General features: G+C 37.3%; 1 protein-coding gene across 2 annotated transcripts in view; it reads right to left on the bottom strand.

Moving 5' to 3' along the window:
- The window catches only part of plat (plasminogen activator, tissue), a 24,521-nt gene extending 15,120 nt beyond the window's left edge, over positions 1–9,401 (bottom strand). The window contains exons 1-3 of one of the 2 annotated variants that reach the window (XM_039685718.2): positions 9,116–9,401; positions 1,207–1,286; positions 1,078–1,120 (exon numbers count right to left, since the gene is read on the bottom strand). In XM_039685718.2, coding sequence (XP_039541652.2) covers positions 1,078–1,120; positions 1,207–1,266 — 103 coding nt within the window. In that variant the 5' untranslated portion in view covers positions 1,267–1,286; positions 9,116–9,401. The remainder of the gene's footprint in view (positions 1–1,077; positions 1,121–1,206; positions 1,287–9,115) is intronic. The other variant, XM_039685720.2, reaches the window with a different exon arrangement.
- Positions 9,402–11,347: the final 1,946 nt, after the last annotated feature.

The following is an 11,347-nucleotide window of genomic DNA, read 5'->3' as shown; positions in this document are numbered from 1 at the left end:
TGTTTCTTCATACATGGATATTTAAGGAATAAACTTTTGCCAAACAAATAACATGCTGGAAATATAATCATCACCGCATTATCGACCCAATCTTAATCCTATTAAAATCCAAACAGACATTTTTTTTTTCCTTCTTTTGGCCGGGTAAAGTAACTACTCAATAGACAATGCATTTTCGGACGCAGACATGAGAAAGAATTGGAAGTTGAAAGGGATTGAATGAACATACATAAATAAATATGATGAAAAGGAAAGTGATTTATTGATTAGAGCCCCGACCGATAAAGGATTTTGAAGGCCGATACCGATACAAATATTTTTGGGTTTTAAAACCTGATATTTTATTTTCGGCCGATAATTTATTTATTTATTTGAAACTGGACATGATAGTCACAAATTTTGTCATGCTTATTTGAGTTCAGAGAACTGATGGGGATGTTCTTTTAATTGTTATTCAAGCAATGTATGTCTCGTGACCAACTCAATGAGTGTTGCCAACAGGGACGGTGTAGAGTGCCCTCTGGTGGACAAACTATACAACTCCAACACTCATGACATGGTTCAAGCATGTTTCATCCGTTTTTATTTTATTTTTGAAATATTCAAAAATAAATATTTATTATTAAAATAAACTTTTTATTATTATTATTATTATTATTATTTTTTTGTGCCTTCTTGTCTCATTTGGTTTTAAGTTTGTATTGCAGTTTTATATCTGTGTCTCTTTTATTCCTTGTAAAGCACTTTGGTCAACCTCGGTTGTGTTTTAAATGTTCTCTATAAATAATTGATAAAAAAAAAAATTGATTGATGATTGATATTCATTTATCGGCCATTATAACTGCCGATACCGATAGTTTGGAAAATGCCTAATATCGGCCGATATATCGGTCTACCGATATATCGGTCTGGCTCTATTATTGACGTGTGACACCAGCTGAAGTGTTGGTTGAGTGCACCAATGCTTTATTACATGCATACAGTAAATCAGCACGCTAAACAGACTATATATGCAGACATAATGTGTGTGTATGTTATTTTGAATAAGAGATGTTGAGAGGTCAGGATAAAACTCACCTCTGCTGTAAGTGCGTGTTCCTCTTGTCTGTCTGCGATGCTCCTGTCAGAGACACAGAACGATGATCAATACAGATATCATGCATTAACATCTCTCACACACACACAAACACACTCACACACACTTACAGTGGGATCTGCAGCACTGCACAGAGGCAGAAGCATCAGCAGGTTCAGCAATACTTTCATATTATCCTGAAGGTAAACTCCTGCAAAACAAACAGAAGGATTGTTACACACACACTGGATAAAAATCAGAGTAGGATTTACTTCAGGATTCACTCAGAAAATGCTAATTAATGTATAAAAAAAATTGCCAAGTAAAAACCTAAAAATTTACCAGTAGCCTTAATTAGAAAACTAACTTGTTTTTAACTTGGCTAGTAAAAGGTTGATTAATATCAATTTAGTTTTTTGCATTATATTTCACTAAAATATAATGTGAATTTAAAAAAATATATATATTTTTTTACATTTCACTAAAACAATAATGAATTTTATTAGTCATTTATGTGTTTTACTTAGATCATCTAAGTGATTTGTCAGATATTAAGCATCATGTGAATGCAAAGACCTCAATACTTGGTAGACAATACACAACGGCGGTAACATCTGATGGGACGTTTTTGTCATTTGGAGCAAAAAATGTACTCGAAATGTCACAAAATGGCAAGTTACTAATACTGACAACAAAAATCAATGATAAAACAGTGTAAATACAGCTGGAAACCAGTGAAAAATGAACCTCATTAATTATTCAAGGTCCAGTGCATGATGGGAACCCCAGTATCAGAAAAGTTGAGTAATTTTTACTTAATTTTATTGAGTTGATATTTGCACTTTAATTTCTACTCGCTTGAATTAAGTACTGACATGGAACTTACTTGCGTAGTTTTTTTTTTTAATTATTGCCTGAACTAACTTTTTCATGTAAATTACATTGGTTTTTTTGTGTTTTTTTTTTCCAGTAGTATTTTCTTCACCAAAAAATCATTGGATGCACTTGGACGGACATTTCAGTTGTGCTTCATTTAAATATTCTCTGATAATTATCTTCAAAGATCTCAGTAATTGATATACAGTAAGAGGACAGAGCTTAGCTATAACATTAAAGAGTTAACTAACACTAAAACCTTAAAATACTAGAAATAAACATTAACTGAAATTATTAATATTGAAAACGTAAACTTATTTTATTTCAGCTGAAATTAAATAAAATTGATAAAAGATATTAAAAAAAACTTCTAAAACTTAAACTTTTATTTTTGAGGTGTAGTTAAAGTATTAAAAATGTAAATAACATAATAATGCTAAATTCGAAATATGAATAAAAACTTTAATAGCACTGTATTTCCAATGACACATAAAGCAGGTACAGATGTAGGATGGCATCAGCAGAAATGCAATGAAAATCTGTCTTAAAAACAGAGTTGTGGTGTGTGTGGGCAGTTCGGTCTAAAAAAAGAAAGAGTTTAATGACATTATAAGCGTTTTTTCCTTTTGTCTGACATGGTGAGTGTCCTGTGTGGAACTAAAATAGAGACTTTTACATTTACCACAAACAGAGAAAAGAGTTTCTGCTTCTGAAAAACCACAACATAACTCACTCTCTCATACACACACACACACACACACACAATTAATAATATTTAAATAGCACAGCACACAACTATGGAAGGGTGTGTGTAACAGGAAGTTTACAGGTCTCTTCCTGTGGATACCATTTCTTGTAAACAGAGATGATAATATTTGTGTGTGACTTCAGAAAACAAGAGAGCATTTCTGAGAAACACAATCAATCTAAAAAAAAAAAAAACTTGATAATTGAACTTGATAAACTTGAAATTCTTGATAATAATACTTATTTATATAAAAAAAAAGAAAACATTCGCAGGGAAGTAAATGCAATTAAGAAAGTCTCTGATTAAATTCTTTGATAATATTCCAACATTTCAAGGGCAAAATCAGGAATACAAATGAACTATTTCAACCAGGATTCCTCGAGGGCAACATTCATAAAAAATAAAATAAAAATAAAAAATAAATTATTCAGTGCTGACTGGTTGCATTGGAAAAATCCCTGAAATATGATAAACAGAAGCACGCCAGTAATATCACAGCTGTTTCTCCAACCCCATCTCACGGGAATTCGTACGAATTATTACCATTTTGCTAAATCGTACATATTTTACGAACTAGCCAATTCGTACGAATTGGTCGTGAGATAGGGTAGGTTTCTCCTACAACACACTGATCAGACGAGTCTCCGCTTCCTCAAACTCCCGTAATCTCACATGCGTCTCCTCTAGACTTGCAGAAGAGAAACTGTCTGAAATCATGCTCAGTCTGCAGTCAGATATCTCATGATTATGGAAGTAAAATAATGACAAATGCTTTTGAAACAAAAAAGCTTGTTGAATTGCACTACTAAAAATATGCATTGGATTACCCGTGCTTGCATTTTTATCTGCTGAAATTCAACAAAGTCATATATTTAAGCTGTGAATTTAAAAAAAAATACAACCTATAATATTCGACAGGAAAATTTAGGTCAATTTTATTTGCTTTGCAAATTCACTTCCACAAATTCACTGGTTGAATTTCAACACTACCTGCAGGAATATCAGTAGAGTACCGATTCATGATCCCCATCTGCTGTTAGTCGAGTCGTCGACCTCACAAGATATTTTCAATAAGTACAATTTAAAGCTGCAGTCTGTAACTTTTTTTGGGTTAAAAGTTATCCAAAATACATATTTGAGAAAATACATAACCAGCCAGTGTAAGTTCGTAATAATGTTTTTAATTCCAGCGGTACTGGTGGATTTACGCGGGAGATTCGAGCATGTCTTTGCGTCATTACGTCACCTGTACACATAAAGACGAGTCTCGGCTAGTATAGCCTAAGCTATATTGCGTGTGCGGACGCTGGAGGTGGAGATTTATAGCCTTTTCTCACTTGATATAATTAAACTTATCAATTTAATGGCGGACCCAGAAAGTTTAAACGACAATCGCCAGTGACGACAGATTCACCCGCTGTAAAATACACAAGACTTCGTTCGGTCTTCTGAGCGGCGACAGAAAAAAGAGACAGCATCCGAACCCGAGCAAAAACAAGGATAATATCTGAAGGACATTACATGTAGTCACGCAATGCTGACGTTGTTAACATTAACAAGTTGAGAACAAAGTATCATTTGCACGGTTTTGCGTGATAAGTGATTTTTAGATTTAATCAGCAATATTTACTGCAACGTCAGAGTCAGAACTCAGAACAAAAGTGGATGTTTTTTGTTCAGACATTTTCCGGTGAAAATTAGTCATACTCCCAAAAAGAATAATCTGTGATTCTGAACGCCTGACACACACACACACACACACTCCTCAAACAGTGTGTTCAGTCCGCGCTGCGCTGTGCCGTGCCGAGGCACAACTCACGTAAAGTTGATAATCCCGCGAATGACTGCAATTGCAGATTTCAAACAGAGATGGCGACAAAGAGGAAAACACGCCGGACTGCAACTAAAACGCTTTTTGTTTAAAAATATTTGGCAGTATCTTCCATACATGAACTAATTTCTCATCAAGATCACTGACTCACTTTTTCTTTCTCAGAAAAAACAACATTTGCAACAAAGCTGGCATTGAAAGCAAAAGCACAAAAACACATGCATCTAAAACTGGCTCTCCTGCAGTAATGCAGCGTTTATTGACACACTTTACGTTTTATGTCCATTACAGGCGTGAGACATTCAGACACAATGTTGTGCAGGAAACATATGGACCCAGCTGACATGAGCGAACACACACACACACACACACGCACGAGACAGAAGACCCTTCACAACACATACCGAGACTCAGAAACACAAGCGCGTCTGTGTGACCTGATGTGAGCATGTGTGTGTGTGTGTGTGTGTGCAGAATGGCACTGCCTGCTTTTCTCTCGTTTCCTCTCAACGGCCCTTCCTTCCGTTCTCCCGTCTGTCCTCCTTCATGATTTGACCTCGTTCTGAATGTTCAACGGCTCTCGTGAGTCAGGAGGAGCTCTGTGTTTCTGAGTCACAGATCAACCACAGCTCGCAGTTTCCAGTCTACATATCCTTCACACGGGATACTTTCATCTGAGTGCGAACGCTGCACTGCATATAATGATGAATCTGAAATATTAGCAGAGTTTGTCTTGGTTTTTTTTCACAGCATTTTAGCCGAAAACTCTCTACATTTAGACAACATGTGCACCGAACCAGGACTGAACAAAACACGTCACACCGTCACTGGCGAACCATGCAACATTTAATACGCACCAATTTGTGTTTGTAGTTTCTGTCTATGTGTGTGTTTCTGTTTTAGTGTGTTTGTGTTTTTCTGTACATGTGACTTGAGTGTGTTTATAATTCCAGTGTGTGTATGTAGTGTCTGTGTGTGTGAGAGAGAGAGAGAGTGTTTGTAGTTTCTGTGTGTGTGTGAGTGTGTGTGTGTTTGTAGATTCTGTCTCTCTGTGTGTGTGTGTGTGTGTGTGTGTGTTTATGTGCGTGTTTGTAGTTTGTGTGTGTGTGAGAGAGTGTTTGTAGTTTCCCTCTGTGTGTGTCTATTTATGTGCGTGTGAGTGTTTGTAGTTTGTGTGTGTGTGTGTGTGTGTGTGTGTGTGAGAGAGAGAGAGAGAGAGTGTGTGTAGTTTCCCTCTGTGTGTGTGTGTGTGTGTGTGTGTTTGTAGTTCTATCTCTCTCTCTCTGTGTGTTTCTGTGCATGTGACTTGAGTGTGTTTGTAGTTTCAGTGTGTGTGTTTGTTTTTATATGCATGTGTGTGTGTTTATGTGCGTGTGATTGTAGTTTCTCTCTCTGTGTGTTTGTAGTTTCTATCTCTCTCTCTGTGTGTGTTTCTGTGCATGACTTTAGTGTGTTTGTAGTTTCAGTGTGTGTGTGTGTGTGTGTGTGTGTGTGTGTGTGTTTGTTTTTATATGCATGTGTGTGTGTTTATGTGCGTGTGATTGTAGTTTCTCTCTCTGTGTGTGTTTGTAGTTTCTATCTCTCTCTCTGTGTGTGTTTCTGTGCATGACTTTAGTGTGTTTGTAGTTTCAGTGTGTGTGTGTGTGTGTGTGTGTGTGTGTGTGTTTGTTTTTATATGCATGTGTGTGTGTTTATGTGCGTGTGATTGTAGTTTCTCTCTCTCTGTGTGTTTGTAGTTCTATCTCTCTCTCTGTGTGTGTTTCTGTGCATGTGACTTGAGTGTGTTTGTAGTTTCAGTGTGTGTGTTTGTTTTTATATGCATGTGTGTGTGTTTATGTGCGTGTGATTGTAGTTTCTCTCTCTGTGTGTGTTTGTAGTTTCTATCTCTCTCTCTGTGTGTGTTTCTGTGCATGACTTTAGTGTGTTTGTAGTTTCAGTGTGTGTGTGTGTGTGTGTGTGTGTGTGTGTGTGTTTGTTTGTTTTTGTGTGCGTGTGAGTGTGATTGTAGTTTCTCTCTCTGTGTGTTTGTAGTTTCTATCTCTCTCTGTGTGTGTGTGTGTGTGTGTGTGTGTGTGTGTGTGTTTCTGTGCATGTGACTCGAGTGTGTTTGTAGTTTGCGTATGTGTGTTTGTGTGTGTGTGTGTGTTTCTGTGCATGTGACTCGAGTGTGTTTGTAGTTTCAGTGTGTGTGTGTGTGTGTGTGTGTGTGTGAGAGAGAGAGAGAGAGTGTGTGTGTGTAGTTTCCCTCTGTGTGTGTGTGTGTGTGTGTGTGTTTGTAGTTCTATCTCTCTCTCTGTGTGTGTTTCTGTGCATGACTTTAGTGTGTTTGTAGTTTCAGTGTGTGTGTGTGTGTGTGTGTTTGTTTGTTTTTGTGTGTGTGTGAGTGTGATTGTAGTTTCTCTCTCTGTGTGTTTGTAGTTTCTATCTCTCTCTGTGTGTGTGTGTGTGTGTGTGTTTCTGTGCATGTGACTCGAGTGTGTTTGTAGTTTCAGTGTGTGTGTGTGTGTGTTTGTTTTAATGTGGGTGTGAGTGTGATTATAGTTTCTGTGTGTGTGTGTGTGTGTGTGTGTGTGTGTGTTTGTAGTTTCTGTTTGTTTTTGTGTTTGAGTGTGTGTGTGTGTGTTTGTTTTTATGAGCGTGTGAGTGTGTTTGTAGTTCCTCTCTGTGTGTGTGTGTGTGTGTGTGTGTGTGTGTGTGTGTGTGAAACCCCATCTCCGGCCCCAAATGCAGAACAGAGCGCTATTGTCCTGCAGACAGAAGACTCGCGGGAGGGAAGAATGGAGGATAGATTACAGCAAACGTGATGAATGAGTCGAAGCGCTTGTAAAGGAGTGAAGCTGAGTCACCGCATGCAGAGAGAAAGAAAAACACACACAGTGTTCACATAACGAGAGTGTACGTATATATCTCTCTGCCCTGCATCTGTCCATCTGCAAGCGCTCGATAATACCAGGGCTGAACGAGCGGAGGATAAGAGCCATACACAGCAGAAAACAACTCGTAACATCAGCACAACCAAACCTGAGGAGTTATGAGCAACCTTTAAAGAATCTGACTTAAACCAGCAAGTCCTGCCAACACAGCAGTGTCTGTAACGCATTAAAGCGTGGTCTGAATGTGCTGACTATGAGCCGACGGCAAACACACACACATTACCCTGATCTTAATAAGAGCCAGAGGTATTTGGGCCAATCTAGGATAGTTTGTTTGGCAACTTAAGATCAGATGTAAAGTCTGATCATACAAATGAGTAGACGAGACATGCTGGATGTTCACGACACACACATGTTGGTAATCCTGCAGATAAGATCAGCTTTACACACAGCAGAGTGTTTTTGGGGAATATTGAATTCCTGAGTGCCAACGTCACACAGCCGACATGTATTATAGTCTGATTACTGTAAATGCTCCAGTTTCACTCAGATCTGAACTCTGTCGGATTTATTAGAGAAGCACAGACCATATAATGTGAAAATACAAAGTGCTTCTTGTGGTTTTATTCAAGCCAAACCGGATCAACCTGATCAACTGACATATTCTCACAATAACATCCTTTTATAATAGATCTATATAATATTCTGTAAAAGTTTTTACTTTTATATAGTTGTTTGTCATATATGTTATACAAAAATGACTGAATCAAACTGACTACAACTGAAGTAGTTTTAAGGAAACTGCATATGAAGAGTTCAGATGCAAAAGCCTCTAAATGCCATTTGAAATTTTCTTCTAGAATGATAATTTTTATCAAGCTTGTATATTCAAGTTCAGTAATTTCACTTAAATGGCAATGATGATTACCTATTAATTGTTATTTAAGTGAAATCACTGAACTTAAATATACAAGTTTGATAAAAATCATCATTAAAGAAGAAAATTTCAAATGGCATTTAGAGGCTTTTGCATCTGAACTCTTCATATGTTCATGTTTACTGTATTATATATATATATTTTTTTTTCAAACACTATACAAGTCTGTAGTCTATATAAGTGACAAGTATATTAGTGCAATTCAAGTGTCTCAAATCCCAGTCTGCGTTGTACCACATGAAAGTTTGAAAGTCACAAATCACATTATTTTTATGATATTATTATATCTACATAATGTTTTAATATATGTTCAAAATCCTGCTTATGGCTATGTATTTTATAAGCACCGCACAAAATGCTAAAACATAAAAAACATTTTTAAATAAATGCAAAAATGTCAAAATGATTATTATATATGACTCAACCTGACTAAAGGTATAAGAATAGGCTAATCTATAAAATAATGAATCAATTTTAAGAGTCACATCAAAATATGAATAACAACCTAGAAAACAATTGCACATGTTAATGAGTAGCCCAAGGCTATATTATTTTCAAACACAATGCAATTTTGTAGTCTAGCTACACTATAACATATATATATAATAAACGCATATCTATAGTGTCTCAAATCCCAAATCATTTTGGGCTCTTGCATCAGCTATGCTTATGATGTATATAAGCTTTGCGTGTTGAGGCACAGCCCTGGTCTGCATTCTGCAAACGAAACCTGATCAAGCAATAACTCAATAAAGTGTCCGTGTTCACGTCTTACCTCCAGAAACAAGTGCGCTTTACGCTTCCTCTCCAATGCGCGCAAATGCGTCTTAATCCAAAGTATCTCTGATAAAGTGTCCGCCTGGTCTCCTCCGGTTCTCTGGGTCTCAGCTGGTGAATCGCGGGATATTTATTCCGGAGGTGATGATGCTGATGTGGGGCGGGGAGATGAACAGTCCCACGCACACACACCGGCGAGTCCGGTATGCGCGTTAGATCAGTGAGTAATTACACATATCACAGTGATGTAATGCTGAACCCAAGAAGTATGTAACGTTAGGAACCTATACAAGACAACATCAAAGAAACGTTCAGATATATTGTAAAGAAAGATAGCAAAAACATTTTATAATCATAAATCAGACTAAAAATCATAATTCGTGTGTTTCTAATATAGCTAAAGGGTGAACGTTATAGGGAAGGCTGCTTCTGAAAACAATGAAATATTCTTGATTCCTATTTCCCCAGCTGTGCGTCCGACTGTTCATAAAAGACTTTGCTTTACTCGGCAGAAAATTAAGACAACAAATTAGAAGACTAATTCACCCCGGGCGCCTGTGCTGTTAACCACTAATCCTGGTGTATATTTAGTTTATTCCACTATTATGTGGGTGTATATTAAGTGTGTGTTTTTGAGGGAAACATGTGACGTCTCAACTTCCATCATGGAGCCAGGCGGGTTCTTAAAACCACTGATCTGGGTTTCCAATTCCTCGGTTGTGGAGATTCATTTCATGTTAACTTTAGCGCGCCTGTGTGATATTGCTTTCACAGTTCAACAAACGAAGAGTTAATAATGAGTAACTTACATTTTGGCACAATATTGCCCGCTAATTAGTTGTTTTCGCTCCCCAAACGAAAATTGATCCATACAAAACCATTGCAGAACCTGATCCGTGTTTCTTGATGCTGTTCAATGAATCGGTTCAGTGAATGATCGCAAATTTCGTGACAATTCACAGTACACATAAAACTGGCAAAAAGTATTCATTCGTATGAACTACATCTTCCAGCAGAGTTGTAGTACTCGAGACTCGGACTCGTCTCGGACTCGGTCTCGAGACCATATTTTAATGGTGTTGGTCTTGTCATGGACTCGTGTCCATTTGGACTCGGAATTGACTCGTACTCGAACATTTTTTTTAGGACTCGGAATTATTCCCGAGTCCACTCGAGTTCAATTAAAAATATTTTTCATGATTATTAATTTATGTTAATAAAATATTTCTTTAAATTGATTGACACGCCCAGTGATTGGTGATTTTCTAGTGCGCAACTGCGCATGACAAATTGTAATAAAATTACTTTTAACACCACCTACTATGTGGGCTTTTTACCCTAAACTGATCATATTTTTTAAAGTCTAAGTAAATTCAGTAAAAAAAAAAAGGATTTCTCTAAGTAAATAAAAGTAAATTAGGTAATCAACCCTCACTGGTCTCGGTCTCGACTCGGATTCTACCGTCTCTGGTCTCGGACTCGACTCTCTATAGACTCGGTCTTGACTCGGACTCGACTCTCTCTGGTCTCGGTGTCGACTCGGCTCTGCATATGATGGACAATACTATCCCATGAGGCCATGGGAGAGGATTTACGAATGACAAGATGGCGGATGTAGGAATACATTCATACTAAACCAGTTCATACTACATAGAATATACTCTTTTAGTGTTTGTGAAGTAATTACTTATTCAAAATAAGTACCTACTCAAGAGAGTATGCGATTTGGGATACAGCCCGTTGTTGAGCGTTAATGACTCGTTCATGGATGAATCAGTTGAATGAATGATTCAATACCCACTTAATTGTCGCCACCTACTGGTGTACAGATGTAATCCCTACTAACAAATCAGCCTGACAAAAAGTGGAAATCATAGTTGTCTGTTTGCGATGAAAGTGTAGTGAATTTATGTAACGCAATGTTATTTTAATTCATGTTGATTCATGCATGTATTGATTCAATCGAATAGAAGAGAAAGGTAATTTGTATATATAATACAATAGATCGTGACAGCCTGTGTGTCGGTTTTGTGTGACTCAAGCATGTTTATCTGTATAATATTACGCACAGATTATCTCGTTGTATCATCCAGTATTATGCACGGTAACAGGAAACTTCTGTGTAAACACATACACCGAGAGCAGCTGGAGAGGTTCAGGACGTCACATCTATGCCTTCTTCGTCACCCACACCAGAACATCATCTAGTGACCCGAATGGACCGCCACCA

This window comes from Pimephales promelas, chromosome 14 (assembly GCF_988280905.1).
Source record: "Pimephales promelas chromosome 14, fPimPro1.hap1.1, whole genome shotgun sequence".
Lineage (NCBI taxonomy): Eukaryota > Metazoa > Chordata > Actinopteri > Cypriniformes > Leuciscidae > Pimephales > Pimephales promelas.
Note: the sequence above shows the minus strand (reverse complement) of the source record. Positions and strands in the feature narration are given on the sequence as shown.